General features: G+C 42.4%; 2 protein-coding genes across 2 annotated transcripts; both read right to left on the bottom strand.

The window, feature by feature from the left end:
- Nucleotides 1-9,694: 9,694 nt before the first annotated feature.
- Nucleotides 9,695-10,445, bottom strand: LOC127777922 (uncharacterized). Its single transcript, XM_052304545.1, has one exon. It carries the CDS (start codon nt 10,295-10,297, stop codon nt 9,917-9,919), a length of 381 nt encoding a protein of 126 aa, XP_052160505.1. The 5' UTR covers nt 10,298-10,445; the 3' UTR covers nt 9,695-9,916.
- Nucleotides 10,446-10,943: 498 nt separating this feature from the next.
- Nucleotides 10,944-13,788, bottom strand: LOC127775933 (uncharacterized). Its single transcript, XM_052302244.1, has one exon. The coding sequence runs from the start codon at nt 13,760-13,762 to the stop codon at nt 11,237-11,239; it is 2,526 nt and encodes an 841-aa protein (XP_052158204.1). The 5' UTR covers nt 13,763-13,788; the 3' UTR covers nt 10,944-11,236.
- Nucleotides 13,789-21,331: the final 7,543 nt, after the last annotated feature.

Genomic DNA, 21,331 nt, shown 5'->3' with positions numbered 1-21,331 from the left:
CTGTCCAAACCAAAAGGTGGGAATGAGCGCAACAATGTCCCAAATCGCATATTCACAACAGCGAGCATTCCAAAAGTTCAGGTACTTCAACCACCCACATGATAATCCTTAAACTATACCTGCCTCAAAATCAGTAATTGTTGGTCTGTGCCAACCCCATAAATCAGCAACTTCTATGTCTGATGTCCTTGACATTAATGAACTGAACATAAAAATGCTCTACTAGCAGTAGCATTCAACAACACATCTTAATAAAATCTTACCACAACAAACCTACCCCCAAAGCTGGATTTCTTACTGCTTAACGACAAACATTACTATCCCCAAACCTAGAGTTGTAAATTAACATCGAATCCGCCGGATCCACGCCTACAGCAACAAATCCAGCACAGGAAAGCGCACCGAGCAAGGCACAACGCACGACCGACGGAGACGCGACACGGGAAAGGGAGGGACTAGGGGGGGGGGGGGGATTCGGCAAAGTAGGGGAGGGGGAGGCATGGCGGGGTACCTTGCCGCCGAAGAGGAAGATCCCGGCGAGGCCGGCGGTGGCGACGCCGCCCCAGATGACGACGGTGGAGGAGAGCAGCGACCAGTTGCGGTAGATCATCGTCGCCGGTGGTCGTTCTCCGGGCGCCGCCGATCGGTCGATGGGAGATTGGAGGCGACGAAGAGGAATCGGACAAGGTAGGAGGAGGAACAAAACCTAAGCCCACCTATAGCCAGTGGAGGTCGTGGCAATAGAGCGGGTTGGGCTTGGGCCTAGGCCTGGTCCTGGGCCCCCGACGTACTCCTCGGCCCTGGATTAGAAAACGGGGAGCCCAATCCCTGGCCCAAACTAGTGGGGTCCCTGAGGACATAGGTTTACTAAGGCCCAAACTTGTGAAACTGGCCCAAGGCATACAAAGGCACATGTGAAGTACTCCCTCCATCCTATAATACAAGGGATTTTGGAGGAATGTGATACTTTTTATGATTGAATCTGAATAGAGTGTCACATCCCTATAAAAAATCCCTTATATTATGGGACAGAGGGAGTACAACTAAAATTTGGGTTGTTATTGGGTTTTAACACCCTAAACATGAAAATTAGCCAAAAACCGAACGACTAAATATAAACCAAACCAAAGATACTAAAACATTTTTGGGAAAACCAGAAATTAAAGTTAAGAGAAAAAAAAGTTATTTCAGTTCAGCTCATTTCAGTCTTTAGTCTATCCTGTGGCGGTCACTCTGACACCCCCAAGTATGTCCATTTAATGCACTTAATAAGTAGAAAAAAGTTCAGACATAAATTTGCAAAGCTTAAAAAAAAACATTCGAAACTACATCTATGTGTGGATATATATAAATGTCAGCAATAAGATTTAGACATTATCTAGATAGGTTGGTTGTAGATTTTTCAGTTGTAAGAAAAAAAACATTATACATTGTTGCACAACACAACATATTTGTGGACATCTTGATGAAACCTCCTTACCAATGTGAAATTCGATCGAGTTTATCATCCATACCATTTAAGTTACCAATGAAACTTCAGATATTGTGAAACTCATTATCTGTGGTTCATTGCTGCATCTAGGCTCTAACCATATTGAAGATGCACTTAAACCCCCTAATGGGTTTTGGTGATTAATAACAAGGTGGTTAAAGGGGGCTAACGTGTTTATCAAGTTTATTCACAGAAGATTAGTCCTAAAGCATGTTGTGATGGCTAAGAATGCAAGGAGACCCCTCAATTTGAATGGTCCTAAATACGAGAAGAACCGAAGGTGATTAGACTAGGTTTTACACTTTCAAATTTGAGTTTAGGAAAAACCGTACTATTAGGAGAACCGTTCCAAGTGTGGTTTTGTGGTATACGAAGTGCTCTTAGTCATATCCATGAGTCAAAAGATTTTTGGAATCAGTTTTGAAAAATGATTTTCTCCCTGGGACAGAGAGTCCCACCCGGAGGTTCTGGCTGGAACTTCCAGGCACCCAGGTGTAGCGAAAATTTTCCTAAGTGCTGCCCAGAAGTTACTGGCATTCTGGCCCGGAACCTCCCGGTAGGTACCCAGTTCAAATTTGTGAGTAACGGCTAGATGACGTCACCTAGCTGTTCTATATATGGTTTTCGACCCCAGCTCACCCTTTGGCCATTCCACTTCAGTTCTTTCACTTCCTAGGGTTTTCTAGCCTCTCCCAAGGTCCCTTTGCTTCCTCCACTCAAATCTAAAGCCATTCTTGTGAGATTGAGAGAATAGATGAGAGTGTAGGAGTGATTTGGAGAAGGTTTTGAAGACTAGGTTTGGTTGAGCACTTTGGATACCTTATGGGCTGTTACTTGGGCTTATTTCTCTTGGAGATCTTCTCCTAGACAGTTAGGTGTTGCCCACGAGCTTCCAAAGATTTTGTGGTTGTCCCAGGAAGGTTTGTAAAGGTTTTCCTCACCTCTGTAAGGAAACGAAGTAAGTAAGTGAAGATTCTTGTGCTGAGTTTTTAGAGGTTGTCCTAGGTAGAGCAACTTGCATTTGTGGTATTTTCTAGAAGGAATTGTGAGTTGGATCTTGGTGGTCACTCAATTCTAGAAAATGACCTAGAGGTGTTGAATTGAAGGCTGTGGACTTCTTCTGGGATTTTTGCATAAGTGAGGCAAGGGGTTAATCAAGACCCGGCTCTTTGGAGCACCTCAACGGAGAGTAGGATCCGTGCGATCCGAACTTGGGAAAAAATCTCCCTTGTCTCTCTTGTGCTTGATCTGCGATTGTGTCTGCTTTTATTCTCTGATCAATATCCTATACATCTCTGTGCTTGAAGTTACTCTGCTAGGATCTAATTTTCCATATCGTTTTTATTATTTCCTGTTACCCAAAAGTTCCTGGCTCAAGAACTCCGGAAGTTTCGGGCAGTATATACCTACCTGGAAGTTCCGGTGTTGTCGGGTCCCAAAAATTAATAACTTGGATCCGACTATAATTTATGTATCAAACCCTGGATCAGTAAATATTAAATATTGATACATATAATACAGTTGGTTCTTTATTGCATACATTAAAGTTTATAGTACTAGGGATTTTACAAGGGTAGGTACTCACCTAATTAGACATAGGTACTAATATTACACAGCGAAAGTTCTAATACATTTTGACTAGGAAGGTATAAACTCCAGGGGTTTTCTAAATTATCAGGGTCATCATAGTGATAGTCGTAAGGGTCATCCTCTTGACCCAAATCTAAAAAAGGTTAATGAGAGCAAGGATGAGTATTCACAATACTCAACAAGTTACTGTGGAAACATCTTATGCAATGGTATAGAGTGGAGTTCTTTGCAAAAGATAACAATAGACAATCTGGTAATATTAAAGCAAGAGTTTATAAAATATATTCTTTAGGTTTCTAACCAAGGTACCATATGAGTCCCGATGCTCAATTCTGTGAGCACGGCTATTCGAATAGTTTCATAAATATTCTACTGCAGCAGATGTACTCTTTACCTGTAGTCCATGACTTGCCAATAAACATTAGCTTAGTCATGGCCTAGCATTAGGTTACTAACAATAGTGGCACCTGTTCCATGAACTATAATCCTCATGCGCTCTGAACGTAACGTTATCAGCAACGAGAGGAGTTCTGGCGTTCCCGAGGTATTTAAGGGGAACTGATCGTATGACACCACGTCACCTCGATCAGGGATTATAAACATAATATAAATATAATTGAGCTCAACAAACCAATTACCTGTACATGGTAATGGTATAAATTGCCCTGTGCAGCTTATAGTTGCCTCTTGCTTGAGGACTTAAAAACAAGAACCACTATACAGAGGTACCACTTTGTTAATTAACATAATAGCTAGGTCTGTCCTCATTCTAGAATCTGCGGTCGTACCCGTTCGTTTGACATAAGTACTTGGTAACAATTATATCGACCGAGACAGTACTAGCCACCCGGAATTCAACCAAATCTTACGTACTGTCCCAATCTAAGTATAAAACATTTTAACCAGATTGTAAGCAAAATAAGCAGAACTAAATTATCTGGGTGTCTATGGTTGAGTTATGCATATAAAAAGAGAATATTTGAATAGAAGGGCTATAAATAAATAATTTGTAAAATATAGGTTTAAATGATCAAAAGATGAACAATAACTTGCCTTGCTCGATGTCCTGAGATTGACTGGTATTATCTAATATGTCAGAAGAATCCTCAAGACCTAGGGTTAAACATATAAAATTCAAATTCAAAAGGAATTCCAATAAACTCCAAAAAATAGGTAAAAATAAAATAAAATGAGAAAATAGCAAGAGTGGTCTGTAAAGATACAGAATGATTTTAGAAGAATTTTGGTCCAAGTTTCACTTGAATTGGGTCTATATTTTAAAAGATATGGGCTTCTAAAGTTTGGAATTCAAATTAAATGAAGAAAAGGTGAAATGTTACTGTGCTTGGGTCCCACCTATCAGTCTATCTTTCTCTTCTCTTCTTCTACCTCCAGCCGTTCCCCAAATATGGCCGGCGGTGCTAGGGTTAGGGATTGCGGCGGCGTTAAGGGGTAAAAGTGGTTGCGGGCGGATAGGGTAGACTGCTGGGGTTCTCCGGCGACAGTGAGCGGCGGCGGAGGGGCTAATTTACTGTATGGATAGCATGGCGGCTAGGGTGGCGGTGGTATAGTTAAGCTGAGAAGATGATCGGCGGTTAAGTAGCTAGGCTGTCACGCCCGAAATTTCTATCCAAAATTCCAAACGCTTACATGTGTGTAAACCCTCGTCCAGGAATCAGCCGAGACACACAATAACAAATTGATAATAGAGTACAATTATTACTCTAATTAATAAGCGAATAAAATGTCATTACAGAGGTAGATAGTTCCTCTCAATCAATAAAGTTCTAAGCAGCGGAAAATAAAATAAGCAGCGCAGATGACTCCTCTCCACAGGCAGCTTGACCAGGGCTACGCCTAATTCTCCACACCATCAGCATCACTGTAGAACTCCTCTTCTGATGAATGATTGCAAGGTGAGTATATGACATACTCAGCAAGCCACGCAGCAAATATGCAAATGCAGGAGATAACAAAGGATGGCATAATATTGTCTCATTTGCATAAACAACATTTAATAAGCATTTGAGAGAATAGTAAAACAGTTGCGTAATTAAGCAATATTAAGTAAACACTATACAACACACCCGTGCTGCATAGGCCCAACCATTCTGAACAACCAATCCCGGCTGCACAGTTCTATCTCCAAACCAGGAATATACCATTCCATATTAGGAGCTAAACAAATTATTATCATCATCATTTATTATGGTGAGAGGTATGAAACTAATCACGAAAGACATTGTTAGACTCGCCTATATCCGCGGGCACGGCTATTCGAATAGTTTAAACTCTGGCCAGAGGTGTACCACTGTACCCACAAGACACAACCTCAACATCATGTCAACCATGCGTCGCGATACTTAACAAGTACCCGAATAGAGATTGTGACAATACCCTCTGCATAACACAATTCAAAGCAGTGCACCGTTCCCGGATCATAATCACCCCCTTGTAAACAAGGCATGGACTCCCCAGCGACCCCCGTGGGCTTATCTCCGCCACTTCACAGTCTGGTGCTCTACAATGAACCATACTATACAGAAAGTAAAGCCGTTGCCCACGCTGGCTTGTGGTTGGCACGGTTAATGTTTCACAACCGAAAATCATGAACCGGTCCTTAAGTGTCATGAGCACGACCATCAAAACCATGTACTCACAACCCACCATTGTCATATTTTAGTTGACAAATTAATTAATTAACCAGTCACGATTAACCATCGTGAGCTATCATTAAGCCATCATTAAATAATAGTGAATCATAAGTTATCCCATTTATATGAGCTAGTGTCTCTAAGCATGGCTAAGCATCCTAAACACTTTAGCTAAAACCATATAATGTTCTAGCTAATCCAATTATTAACCAAGTGACAAAGAATAGGTAATCAGTATCAAAAGGGCTATAACAAGGCAATAGGTTATTCCCACCCAATGACATTCAAAAATAAATGCAATAGTTGAATAGAAACAATAGCTTTAAACGGGATCAACACGCTCAAAGGGTTGTTTGGGATCTGTGTGACTTGCCTTGCTGGCCTTAGAACTCTTCAAAATCTTCTCCTGCGAAATCGGACTCTCCGGGAACGTCGGAATCTAAGGAGAAAAGAGCAAAAACACCAAAACAACACATAAACAAGCATGAACAGTACATGTGGATATTTTTAACATGTAGATCTCAATTTTAGAAAAATTTAGAGACTTGAACCAACTAAATCCGAGCTAAGATGAATTAGTTATGAATTTTCAAAGATTAAATCGGCGGGTCTACGGCTGACGTCAGCGCTGACGTCGGCGATGACATCACCACCGGCGGCGGCTCGGCCACGCATGCTCGCCGGCGAACAACGGCGCGGCGGCGCAAACGGAGGGCATCTACATGTAGCGGGCGACGCGGCGAACCTTACCGAGGCACGAACGGCGGCGGACAGCAACCGGACGGCGACGGCGACGAGGTTGAAGTGGTGGAGACGATCGGGTCGACGACGACAGCGGTGCTTCGGCGAGAAACGACGGTGACGAAGGGGTGGCCGAGGACAGCGACGACTTGGCGATCCCGACGGTGTCCTTCCCGAGCGACGACGACGACCGGAGCGGCGGCGGTGCTCGGCTGAACTCGCGGCGGCGACGGCGGCGCACGGGTTGACGCGGAGGCGGCGCTACAGGCAGCGGCGAGCTAAGGCGAGGGTGGCGACGGAGAGAGGAGGTCCCGGGGGTCCTTAAATAGGAGCTAGAGGGCGGCGATGGAGGCCCACGGCGACCGGCGACGAGATGGAAAGATTAGGGTTCGGGGAAGAAAATCGAATACGACGATTTCCAAAGGAAATTAGATGACGATTCCAAAAGAGAAAAGATAGAGGGGATCCCGAGGATCATTTCCCCTCTATCAATTTCACTGGATCGGGAAAGGGGCGACGGAATTTGGAAGGAGACGGCGGCGCGGCTCGGCTAGGGTTCGGCCGAGCGACGGCGCGAGGAAGACGACGGGTCCGACAGGTGGGCCCCACCTGTCAGCGGCTGAGGGCGCGCACGCGGGCGGCTGCGGGCTGACTTGGGCCGGAGAGAGAGAGGAAGGTTTCGGCCCAAAGCCAAAAGGGGATTTTAAAACCTTTTTCAATTAAAATTATTCATGAAATGCAATTCCATTTATTAAAAATACTTCCTTGGCTCAAATAAATCCCAGAAAAATCTAGGAACTATAGAATCAAGTAAAGTATTTAATAAGATTTTATCTAGCCCATTTTTATATTGGAATTTATTATTTAAAATTAGATCTTCTCTTCTAGGCTTTTAAAATTATTTCTAATAATATCATTTAAACAACAATTTATAAATTTAGGATTTTTAGGGTGTGACATAGGCAAAGCTCGGCATGGGCTTGGGGAGCACTAGTGAAGTTCCTAGGATAGTTTGGTACACTTGCCGACCATCGGCAAGACATGGAAGGCATGCAGCCACGAGCGCCTCCATTGGCGGTGATCGGGTTCATGCCGGTAGCCAAATAGGTGATGTAGATTGGTGAAATGGAATCTAAGTAGAATAAGGATGCTTGAAACAGAAAGACTCACCAAGATAGCTTGAAACAACGGATTGCGGTCGGAAAAACTTCTCGGCGGTGAAAATCAGAGCACGGAGAGGTGACAGAGCTCGGCCGAGTGCGACGAGGTGAAACTCGTCGCAAGGCTTCGGCTAGGCTTTAGGGTGTTAGAACATGACTAAAGGATGATGTTCTTGTGGTTGGTTGGGGTGGAAATTAGATGGGATGGTGATGGATCGGTCGCGCACAAGGTGCTCGACCGACGGATAGGGATGGTTGGTGAGATGGATTGGCGAAGCAAGGCTTTCGAATGGTGTGGTTGTGGTTGGTGATGATCGATGATGAACAAGCAAGAGCTTGGGGTCCTATTTATAGAGTTAGAGTGATCGGATGAGCTCGAGCGCCATTATCGCCATTGATGAGCTCGGAAATTGGGTATGGCAGGGGTGGCAGAGGGCTGTGAGAGGGAAGGCAAGAGCAAATTGAGTGGCCAGAGGCCACATTCAAACTCTTACCGACGAAGGAATGAGTTGACCGAGGGTGAAAACGAGCGGCGGCAAGCTGGCGTCTTCCCACGTTCGACGCACGGCGGCGGTGAGAGGTAAAACAGCCGGCTCGGCAGCGCACAGTTCATGCCATGAGATAAAAAGTTACTGACACCCTTTAACTTCAAACCCATGGCGATTTTTGGTAGGATTTACTTCGGTAGAGGTAAAATTAGTCTCGTCGTTGAATTTGGGTGGGCGTGCACGGCGGCAGGTGGTGGCAACCTGCGGCGGCGATCGTCCTAACTTTGGCTTCGAAGAGATTGGTGCGGCGGTGGTTGCTTGAAGTGCGTCGAGCGGTTGGTGGCGTGCCAAGGCAGTTGGGCACGCGTGAACGGCTGCGAGGCTGACGCGCGGCGGCTTAGCGCGCGCCACGACCGGGTGCTAGAGCGGCGTGGCCAGGTGTGGAAAGGCAAAGGGGAGCCGCGGTTTTTAGTGGGTTGTGGTCCCCTAGGATCTAATCTAAACTTTGCAAAAGTTGGGGTGGAGATTGGGCCACTCAGGCTAGGCTAGACATTTCATCGAACACTTTGTGTGCAGTGAACAGTGTTTTTTAGAAATTTTGTATATTTGGCTAAAAGAGAAGAATTTATTTAGGGTCTTTGGACAAGCTTTGCTAAGTTTTTAAACTAGGGCAAAGCTTCACTGATAGAATGGTAATTAGGGGAATTTTTCTAAGTTTTGAAATTTGAAAGAAATTTGGCTAACTTCACTAGGGGTTTAGGATAGGACAACAATCTTGGGTTTATTGGTAGGTTAAAAGAGTATTAAAGAAATATCACTTGAACCAAAATTAAGAAATAAAAGATTTCAAATAAAAAAATAATTTTGATTTTGCTAATATAGTCAAAACCCAGCATGATGCAGACAAATTTTAGTTTAAAATTTGAGGATGTTACAGGTGTTCATCACTAGGAAGTTCCGGGTCCTATTGATTTTGACCGCTACGATTGTTTGAGTAATTTTCTGCCCCCCCCTCTAGGCTACATCTCTATGCTTTCACATGTCTTGGTCCAAACAAAGAATTTAAATGATTGTTTTTGGTCTTGAGCCTTGTGGATGATTGCTAATAGTGCTACATTACTCTTTTCAAATTTTTTATAATTTACAATTTGCCAATATCATTAAGTTAGGTTTACTAAATTTAAATGCCTATTCACTACTATAGAAATATTTTTAGCAAGCTCCAAGCAATTTTTTTTACAAGCGGCTCAGACGTACAACATATATATAGGTTTGTGTTGTTGTTTTAATTTTGGGTGTGAATTCTACTTGTTCTTGGTTCACATTTTGATTTTTTTTAAAAAATAACTAAAATGTGAAAGGTAAAATTCCTAAATGTATTTTAACAGTTCAGGTCAATCGATCAATTTTTTTATATCGAATTTATTGGTGTTCACATATTTGTTAGTTGGTATGCATGGTAAGTGCACCCTAAACCTGTGTGCACATACATGATATGTTCCCACGCATGAGATGTGATTTTGTGATCATGTGTATGAAAAAAGTTCCTTCTTTTTGGGACCTTAGGCATGTACTGCCAATATAGGTGCAGCTGATTTATCCTTAATTAATTAGATGGTCGACATATGTTCATTGTTTTTCATTAAGATCCCGTGGACGAAAAAGGGGTGACATCAAAGATTACATGGTTCATCCATGTCACACGGAGCTAGACATATATGCCAACCCTAATGGATTACACGCATAAGGGTGAGCATATATAATCATGGAGCCAATTTACATGGTCGTTTATCAGCTCTGAATTGGCTTCTCCTCCTTGGTGTTCTTCACCTCTGTTGTCCCCTTGTCCACCTCAGTGTTCTTTACCTCTATGGTCTCCTCGACCACCTCGGTATTGTTCACCTCTGCAGCTACGGCCGAAGGCTTCTCCTCGACGATCTTTTCTTCAACTTCCTCCTCCTTGTCTTGCATGACGATGGCATCATCATTTGGTGGCAGCTCAGCTATCGCGGTGACCTCCTCCACTACCTTCTCAGGTGCTTGATCAGCCACAACCTCCTCATTGGAGATCATTGTGGTCTCAAGGGCAACCTTGGGTGCTGCCTCAATGGGAGTGGCCTCCTCAGGAGCCTTTCCCTCGAGCGTCTTGGGCTTGGTTGCACAAGCACCCATGGTTGCCCCGGCTGCTGTGGCGGCGATCACAACGAGCGGTCGGCAAAGGCAACCGGTTTATTGGTTGGTTGGTGGAGGAGGAGATCGATTGATTCGATCCGATCGATCGATCGATTTCCGATCGATTGATCGAGGAGGCCTTGAATGTGGAGGTGATTTGGAAGCAGAGCAAATGCTCCGTATTTATAAGAGGTTTTGTAGTTGTGCATAAATTACCTAAATTTAGATAAGAGTAGTGCGAATGGTTGTGGATGGATGTCATGCATGGATGTGGATGTACCACAACATGAATAAGTTCCAAAAAAAAAAGGCTGACCAACCTATAGCAACTATATATATTTGGTTGGTTGACATATATAGACAATGATGCCTAGAGATAGCACGTGCAACGTACCATCAGGTTTAGAGGAATTTTATGGTACTTGAGAAAGTGTACCTTGAGATGCCTAAATTTTACACTAGAAATTATGTTAGGTATCTTCTCAAGGATTGTAAAATTATTCTCATCTTCAGTTTGCCAGATAGTCCGTCCAACATTAAATAACAAACGAGAAGACCGATATGAACTGCAATAGTTAATATTGTTTTGTCACGAATGCAAAACATATTTCCAATGCATAGTCTAGTGTTAGATGAAATAGCATGCACAAAAACTTCCCATAAATTATTTATCCTGTCTATGGATTGATGAAGTAAATCAAAACCAAACAGGCACGTACACACACTCTCTAGTTCCAGTATACATATGTTCTTATGAGATCAAACAAGTAATTAAAATGAAAACAACCAAGATAAATTGAAAACAATACATATGTCACATGTAATGACCAAACTTTAGTTATGAAGAATCAATCAAACAAACAAACACACACACATTTCAGGTTAAAGCTAGCATAAACCAAACCAATCAATCAAACGAACGAACCAGTGTTCTTGACATCAAGGTAGATTTTCGACCGGGATTAATGCCCAGGGCTTAACGCATGGGCGTGTCACGCCTGTATGCGTAGTGAGTGCCCAGAGCACAGAGATGAACTCCACAGCATCTTGGCCCAACGCATCCTTATGTGCCTTGACAAGCACCTCGTCATCGCCTGATGGAGCTATGAATACAATGAGTTCTGTCCAGATGTTAGCCAGTACCTCCCACACGGGTGCCTCGTTGTCGATCTGCGTAGCCTTCTTGAATAGAAACTTTCCAACCTTGACACCCTTGCACATCAATGTCATCTCATCTGCTTCCTCTAGCTTCCTCTTGCTTTCCAACTGCTGTCCGACTTTCATCAACCTGTCGACTGCAACTCGCCCCACCATCTTCCGTGGGAAGTAGTAACGGCAACAGCCGAGCGCCGCCTTCATCTCCTTCTTCATGGCACCATACACGCGTTGTGTCCCATCTAGGTTGTTGGGGAGTAGCTCTGGTTTGAAAGCCACCAGATATGCACAATACTTGGACAGCGTCGTCGCCACCGTGCGGTGAGCTTGAAAAGAAGAAGAAGAAGAAGAAGAAGAAGAAGAAGAAGAAGAAGAAGAAGAAGAAGTTGTTGCTCCCTTCTTCTTTGGGAACTTGGCCTCCAATATGGTGGTGGCGATGTGCCAAATGAGCATCACCTCGGTGATGTTATCATTCTGGCACACCCATGAGAGCTCAGTGCAGTAGTTGGGATAGTTTGTTTGCAACATGGACCAACCGTTGCACAGTGGGGCACGGCCATCAATGTGGTTCATCAAATACACCATGATTGACTTCTTCACTTCCTTTGGTACAATCTTGGATTGCAGCATCAAAGGTTGACGACAAGGGAGGAAACCTCCTCCTAGCATGGATAACTGGTTGAATTGGAGCCTAGGTTGGCTCATTAGGCTCCGAACCCAGATGATCCTCCTGATGATGGCCTTGAAAGTGGGGCTTATATGGTTCTTATCTGGGAGCCTAGCATAGGAGTGGATCAAAGACACCATGAACCAATTAGAGAGTATGCAGACAATGAATTCCCAAACCTCGTCATAGATGTTGGCCAACACTAGAAGAGTGGTGATGGCAAGGTCCAAAGTGGAGTAGAGTGCTGGCGCTGATCCTTTGATAAAGGGGAAGAGGCATCGAACGATCTTGATCATACCAGTTGATAAAACTAGGTTGTCACTCCTGATACTTTGGAATGCGTAGAACAAGTCCCCATTGTTGCAGGCAATGAGTGTGAGGAGGCAGAATGCCAAGAGTAGAATGGGAGAGAGCAAGTAGTTGGCTAGGAGGAAGAAGGGGCTTGAGAGCACAACGGGGAGGACAGAATGGTAGTACTCACAGACGAAATGCATCTCATCGCTTAGCACTTGGAATAGCGCAACCGCGTTGGCTTCTTCCTTACTGTTGTTGTCCTCCTCTTCGTTGCACTTGCACAGGCCTCTGAAGATGAGGTTACGACAGTCACGGACCTCTATGTCGGTGAAGTGGAAATTCTCAAACCTACGACGCAACAGCTTGTGGAGTGCAAAGGAAAGGCAAAGCCTCTTGAGCCTATGGTCTCTGTAGAGGGGAGAGTTTTCCTCCTCCTCGAGGGTCCATGCTTTGCCAACGGTCGTCATGACTGTTGTAGTAGCACTGTCGATATCTGTAGTGATCTTTTGCGTATTAAGCTGGTAGAAGCTGCTCTCCACCGGCCCGGCCTCCATCTCCAACTCTTCTTCTCCCATCACGGCATACTTGCACCTCTTCAACAGATAGGCTCCAGTCATCGTTGTCCCTTGGTCTTGGGACGACGATGACGAGCCAGCTACTGAGCCACCGGTACCATCAGCATCACTACCAAGTATGTGAGCCATATAGGAGTGGAGACGCTGGGCGTTCTTGCCGTAGGCATAGGAGGACTTGAGAATCTCACTTATTGTGACCCTCTGAAATAGCTGGGAAGCAGCAAACACCCATAAGAAGCCAAAGACTACCTTCTGGCCAGAACTCTTGAGGTTGAAGAAGACGAGGTAGCCCAGCCAAGCGATGCGGCTAGCTTGTTCGATGGTGCTTGAGTATCCTTGTACGCCGCTACTGTTGACCAGGATCGTCTCCACCTTCTTTCGTAGGAGCTCCACCAGAAGCATCCATGACAGGATCGTCCGTGCCCGCAACGAGAGGTCCGCTTGCTGGCTGGAACTACCACTCGACACCATGTCGTCGGGGTTGTTCTTGGCCTCCGAGAAGAGGTAGGACATAACTGGGAGGAAGAGGGACAGTGAGCTGGAGAGGAAGAGGCGGATGGTTGGGTTGAGCACCGCACTCACATCGGAGGCACGGCTGAAGAGGCTAAGGATGAAGAAGAGAGAGGCCAGGATGAACATGATGGAGGAGGTGGCCACAATGGAGGTCTCATTGCTCTTGTTGGTGTAGGATGAGGTCAGGTTTTGGACATAGTTCACTAAGATCATTGAGCACTTGTCGGTTGGTGTTGTGCTTGCATTGTTGTTGGTTCCCATCTTTGGGTTTTAGCTAGCTATTCTTATGGCGGCCTTAGCTTGCATGCAACTAGCTAGCATGCATGCCGTTCTATATATACAAATATTTAGATCATCGCATTTTATTCGCTTGATCATGTGCTCCCATATATGTGCTTTAGTTTATTTCACGCCCTGACAGATCGATCCAGGTTTGGTTGCTTAGATGCATGTCTTGGTATTAATCCTCCTTGAAGCATTTCCTCCCTTTTTTTTTTTTTTTTTTTGCTTTTTCTTTAGCCATACATGGAGATCAGCGGTCCCTGGCCGGTCGGTGTCCTTGATAACTTCCATTTCACTACAACTTCGTACTATATTAAAGATTGATCGATCGATCGGTTTAATTCGTAGTATATAATATTACTAACATACCATATGTGATTGGATTTGTAGCTTAATTATAACCCAGGCACGCCAGCTTTGAAGACGCCACACACGTACCTTTGCTAATGAATTAATGTAATTTCACAACTGCGGTATGGACTCAAGTCTGCACACGTACATGGCTGGGATATCAACATATATATACCCTAACATTTCAATGCCCTATCTGCAGCCTCGGATTGTTGGGAGTCCCTGACCACCATCTCGCCAAGAAAAGAAAGAAGAAGAAGATATATGGTCCTATTTGGCACAGCTCTAGCTTTAGCTCCACCTCTCCTGGAGCTAGAGTTCAGCCAAACAGTTTCAGCTCACTTAAAATGGGAGCGGAGCTAGGTGGAGCGCTCTCACAAAATGAACTAGAGATGTACAGCTGGGTTTTGGCTGCTCCACAACTCCACTCCAGACCCAACTTCTAGAGCTAAATTTTGCAGTTGGAGCTTTACTAAACAGGGTCATATTAGCGCCTGTTAACCACCTGGTGGCACATGTGGTTAGAGCGCAACCGACGAATTTTTCAGCAAAGGACGCAATCGCCAACTCAATTAGCCTATATAATAACTAAGGAACGTTTAGACCTTATGTTTCTTCGTGACTCCTTTATACTTAATAACTAGAAAGTCATGTGTGTAGTCGCTTTCTAGCCCCTTGTGGCTTTTGCTAATTTTCTTGTAATTGCAAACTTTCCTTCCTTCTAATATATCCGGTAAATATCCTGTGTCTTCTGCAGTTTCAAAAAAAATATATATTAATATACTACTCCCTCCATCCCATAATATAAGGGATTTTGAGTTTTTGTTTGAACTGTTTGACTACTCGTCTTATTCAAAAAATTTGTGCAAATATAAAAAACGAAAAGATGTACTTAAAGTACTTTGGATAGTAAAGTAAGTCACAAAAAAAATAATAATTCCAAAAAATTTTGAACAAGACGAGTGGTCAAACAGTTCAAGTAAAAATTAAAATCTTTTATATTATGGGACGGAGGGAGTACTTGTATATAGCACAATTCGCATATGATACTACTTTCCTTTGCTTGGCTATAGCTCTGCCATGCATGCAACATGGCTTTGGTGATTAACAAGATTTTGCATGCTTTAATTAGCTCTGGGAGGTACATGCAATGATGCAAACCACTACTGATCGATATGATCTTAATTGGCACAATAGGTAGATGTCTCTTCCTCTCATATAGAGGCTTCTTTTCTTTTTCTTTTAGAAAGGAGGTCCCCGAAGATAAAATCAATTTTGAGACATCTTATTTAACTAAATAGTTATAGTACGTGTACGTACACATCACCTACGTACGTGTTATAATGAAATCACATGTATTTAATTAAATTTATATATTGTTGTTGGTTTAATGTTAGTAAAAGATTGTAAATGTTGATTTATTTAGAAGGCAAATTTTGCTACCGGACATCCTAACTTCATGGTTTTAGCTGTAGGATGTGACTTTTGTGGGAAAGCAATCTATAAACGTGGAAATTAGTTATAGAATATCACGTCCATTAGAATATTCATTTCTGGTTAAATAGGAGAGAGAAATCATGTGAAAAGTTCTAAAGTACCCCTGGACCTTGTTGACGAAAAATACGTCGCGACACACGAAGGCATGTGAGATCTACTTAGCTCTAATGCAGATCCTATATATCAATCGGGTTTAGAGCGTGTCAGTTAGTTTGATCCTACAACTAACAAGATATATAGACATCGTATAAGATCAAGGAGCCGACCCAATTGGCGGATGTGATCAGTCGAGTGAACAACTGATGTCGATAGTGTTTAGATCAATAGCTATGGGTTCGATATAGATTCAAATGATTAAATAAATAGTTAAATTTATGTTTTCATTGGCTAGAACTAAACTATGCATAATCAAGGAGCCATCGCGGGGCCGGCGGCACTGCTCCTGGCCGCCTCCCCATCATCGTCATCGTCGAAGCTAGAGTGGATCCGGCAGTCGCGCGCTCGGCGATGGCCATCGCGGGGCCAGTGGCACCTCTCCCGGCCTCCTCCTCCTCCTCCTTGTCGGCGGTGATGGCGGATCCGGCGGCACCACTCCTGGCTGCCTCCTCCTCGTTTCAGCCAACCTTACCTGATTTAGCTATTTTATGTTTAATATGCTTAGTTGATTATGTTAAATCCGCCCTTTGGGTTAAGATCTTATCATTTCAGTTTAATGTGTTCTGCTTATTTTAATATCTTAATACAAAGTGGTATCGGAGTATTAGCCGATACATGCTATATCTAATTGATCGGCTATGACTGAACGTCTATATAATTACTGTATTGATTTATATTTCGACTTAAGTGATTTATACTGTCTCGGCATAACGACCGATCTATCCCAATCACTTAGTTTAAATATACATTGATATAATAATTATATATTGTTAACATCTACAGCCGATCAAGTAGATTTAACTTTATCTTATTTATTAACAATAGCCGATCGATCTCAATATGACATCGACTCAAAAATAAATGATGTGTCATCGGCGACTGGCCGATCGGCTATCGTTTACGGATTTAATTGCTATTTCTTTCTCTTTCTTTCTTATTGATTGCAGGATCAAATTAACTGAGACGCTCATGAACCTAAAGGCAAGATTTTGGACCTGCACTGGAGTTAAGCAGATCTCCCAGGCCAGTGTGTGTTTTTCACATCAACAGAAATACAATTTAAAAATAGTTGAAATTCAGAATTAAAAATAAGCAATATTGAAAAAAAGAGTCCATATAAGAACCCTATATGAGATTAATCAAAATCCGGAATAAAAAAAAATCTGAAATTAAAAAAAAGAAGAGTATAAGTAGGAATACAATTTTAAAAATAACTGAAATTCGGAATTAAAAATAAGGAATATTGAAAGAAGAGTCCATGTAAGAACCAATACGAGATTAATTAAATTCAGAATAAAAATAAAATAAAACCTAAAATTAAAAAAGAAGAGTTCACGTAGGAATACAATATAAAAATAACTAAAATTCGATATTAAAGATAAACAATCTTGAAAGAAGAGTCCATATAAGAAACCAATACGATATTAATTAAATTTCAAAATAAAAATTAAAATAAAATAAAAAATTAGAAAAAAAAGAGAGTTCAAGTAGGAATACAATTTTGAAACAGTTGAAATTGTAAATAAAAAAATAAATATTAAAAGATAGTCTATATAGAACACAATACGAGATTAATTAAAATTCGAAATAAAAATAAAATAAATTCAGAAAATTGAAAAAGAAAAATAAGATCACAACTAGAAGAAAATTTATAAATAGATAAAATTTGTAATAAAAAATAAAGTCTATTGAAATAAGAGACAATCTAAATCACATGACGAGATTAATTAAAGTTCAAAATAACAAATAAATTAAATTTCAAAAATAGAAAAATAATTATAAGAGTTCAAGTAGGAATATAATTTGTGAATAAAAATTATCGGAATGAAAAATATGCAATTTAAAAAAAGGTGCATTTAGAACACAACGATGACAAATGACAATAAAGATGAGAGAAGCAATAGGCCTATAAAGGAGTAGAGTGCTGGCGACAAAACCCCAAATAGAATCTCAATGACAACTAAGAGAAGTGACGATGGGCATGCTGTTAAGCAGCATGGTCACGACGGTTGGCGGAACTTATGGAGAGTAAAAATAAACCCCAACAATAATCATGTTCGATTTTTAAAATCACAATGACAATAAGGACGGGAGGCAGCGGGGCGGGTTATAGAGGAGTATAGTGACGAAGCCACTAACGATTTGGTGAGACTTATAGAAAGTAAAAAAGAACACAAACAATAATTATGTTCGACTTTTAAAATCCGAATGACAATAAAGAAAGGTGGCAGCGAACGGTCCGTAGAGTAGTAAATTGGTGATGTTTGATCATACTTCTAAAAATTATGAAAACGAAAGCCAACAAGACAATGAACTCTAAAAACTATAGAGCCTAATTTTTAAAGTTCTAAAGAGGATGAATAGAAGTAGTGGTAGATCGAGTAAGCAAATAAAAAATGACAAAAGAGTAAGGGGTAGTGACTGGCTGGCTTTTAAAAACTATAAAATTACTAGAATCACGGAAATGATAATTTTGAATAAAATCATGTGTATAAAATAGATAATTTTAAATTGATGCTAGTCACGCAATTACGCGGGCCGCCCACCTAGTTTTTATAATAATAGAAATTTAGTGTTATGCAAAACCTAGTGAAAAGCTCTTCAACTCGGCGTACACCCTGTAGGTTGCGGCAGGAGCAACAAGTCCTGACTGAGCTACCTCCTGACGTCATTGTCACGACAAGCCGCTAGAAATGCATGTAATGTCAGGGTGTGTTTAGATTAAAAAAATTTTAGCCAAAAACATCACATCGAATATTTGAACGTATGTATAAAGTATTAAATGTGGACGAAAAAAAACCAATTACACAGTTTGTATGTAAATTGCGTGACGAATTTTTAAGCCTAATGTGACTGGATTTGTAGCTTAATTATAACCCAGGCACGCCAGCTTTGAAAACGCCACACACGTACCTTTGCTAATGAATTAATGTAATTTCACAGCTGCGGTATGGACTCAAGTCTGCATACGTACATGGCTGGGATATCAACATATATATACCCTAACATTTCAATGCCCTATCTGCAGTCTCGGATTGTTGGGAGTCCCTGACCACCATCTCGCCAAGAAAAGAAGGAAGAAGAAGATATATGGTCCTATTTGACTCAGCTTCAGCTTTAGCTCCACCTCTTCTGAAGCTAGAGCTCAGCCAAACAGTTTCAGCTCCACTTAAAATGGGAGCGGAGCTAGGTGGAGCGCTCTCACAAAATGAACTAGAGATGTACAGCTGGGTTTTGGCTGCTCCACAACTCCACTCCAGACTCAACTTCTAGAGCTAAATTTTGAAGTTGGAGCTCTACCCAACAGTGTCATATTAGCGCCTGTTAACCACCTGGTGGCACGTGTGGTTAGAGCGCAACCGACAAATTTTTCAGTAAAGGACGCAATCGCCAACTAAATTAGCCTATATAATAGCTAAGGAAAGTTTAGACCTTATGTTTCTTCGTGACTCCTTTATAATTAATAACTAGAAAGTCATGTGTGTAGTCGCTTTCTAGCCACTTATGGCTTTTGCTAATTTTCTTGTAATTGCAAACTTTCCTTCTAATATATCCGGTAAATATCCTGTGTCTTCTGCAGTTTCAAAAAGAAAATATGTTAATAAACTACTTGTATATAGCACAATTCGCATATGATACTACTTTCCTTTGCTTGGCTATAGCTCTGTCTTGCATGCAACATGGCTTTGGTGATTAACAAGATTTTGCATGCTTTAATTAGCTCTAGGAGGTACATGCAATGATGCAAACCACTACTGATCGATATGATCTTAATTGGCACGATAGGTAGATGTCTCTTCCTCCCATATAGAGGCTTCTTTTCTTTTTCTTTTAGAAAGGAGGTCCCCGAAGATAAAATCAATTTTGAGACATCTTATTTAACTAACTAGTTATAGTACGTGTACGTACACATCACCTACGTACGTGTTATACTGAAATCACATGTATATAATTAAATTTATGTATTGTTGTTGGTTTAATATGTTAGTAAAAGATTGTAAATGTTGATTTATCTAAAAGGCAAATTTTGCTACCGGACATCCTGACTTCATGGTTTTAGCTGTAGGATGTGACTTTTGTGGGAAAGCACTCTATAAATGTGGAAATTAGTTATAGAATATCACGCCTATTAGAATATTCATTTCTGATTAAATAGGAGAGAGAAATCATGTGAAAAGTTCTAAAGTAACCCTTGACCTTGTTGACGAAAAATACGTTGCGACACACGAAGGCATGCAAGATCTACTTAGCTCCAATGCAGATCCTATATATCAATCGGGTTTAGAGCGTGTCAGTTAGTTTGATCCTACAACTAACAAGATATATAGACATATCGTATAAGATCAAGGAGCCGATCACCCAATTGGCGGATGTGATCAGTCGAGTGAACAACTGATGTCGATAGTGTTTAGATCAATAGCTATGGGTTCGATATAGATTCAAATGATTAAATAAACAGTTAAATTTATGTTTTCGTTGGCTAGAACTAAACTATGCATAATCAAGGAGCCATCGCGGGGCCGGCGGCACCGCTCTTGGCCGCCTCCTCATCGTCGTCATCGTTGAAGCTGGAGTGGATCCGGCCGTCGTGCGCGCGGTGGCGGCCATCGTGGGGCCAGTGGCACCGCTCCCGGCCTCCTCCTCCTCCTCCTCCTTGTCGGCGGTGACATCGGATCCGGCGGCACCACTCCTGGCCGCCTCCTCCTCATCAACAGCGGCAACGCTAGGCGAGGATGGGGATGGTGCCGCCCCCGTCCCTCAACCCTCCCCCCGCTCGCTCCCGGCCGCTACTTGCCGAGCTGACGCCCGCCTGCTGCAGGCCGCCGCATGAAGTTGCGCCGCCGGTCTCTGGCCGCCGCCCGAAGTTGCGCTGTAACACCCTGAAAATTCGACCAACGAAAAAAAATTGAAACCCTAAAAATACGGACCTTCAAAAACTTTTTTAACAAAAAAGTTACATCATGCCGGTTTTATTCGCCAATTTCATTGGATTTTGGTTTCGGAGTTCATTAATCGCGAATAAAGAATAACTAATTAGGAATAAACCCTAAAATTAATTTGACTAAATAAATAACTGACGACAGCGATGCGGCGAGCTCCTCGAGATAAAGGCGGAACGGCGCTCCGGCGCCGGCTCGCTTGGACGGAGGGCGGACGAGGTCGCCCTCACCCTGCAGAAAAGGAAGGAGGGATTAGGGAGGGGAGAACCGGCGTGGAGCGGCCGGAAACAAAGCATAAAATACTTACAGAAGAGGCACTTAGTCCTCACACCGAAAGAGAACGACAGCAACGGAAAAAGGCGATCCTAGCGGGGCTTCAGCTCCACTCCACAGGCAAAACTCAACTGGGGTTTGAGCCTTGGTCTTCTAACTTCGTCTTCAGCTCAGAAGCACTACACTTCTGAAAAAGGGGGAATAATAGCAAGGCTGAGTACAACCACCGTACTCAGCAAGCCACACCAATGATGCAGTCGTGCAAGGGGATACAAGGATGGCTTGTGGCTATATGCATAAAGGCAGTTGTGAAACATTTTATTGAGCAAAA

This window comes from Oryza glaberrima, chromosome 6 (genome assembly GCF_000147395.1).
Source record: "Oryza glaberrima chromosome 6, OglaRS2, whole genome shotgun sequence".
Taxonomy (NCBI): Eukaryota; Viridiplantae; Streptophyta; class Magnoliopsida; order Poales; family Poaceae; genus Oryza; species Oryza glaberrima.
The sequence above is the reverse complement of the archived record's forward strand: the minus strand, read 5'-3'. Positions and strand labels throughout refer to the sequence as shown.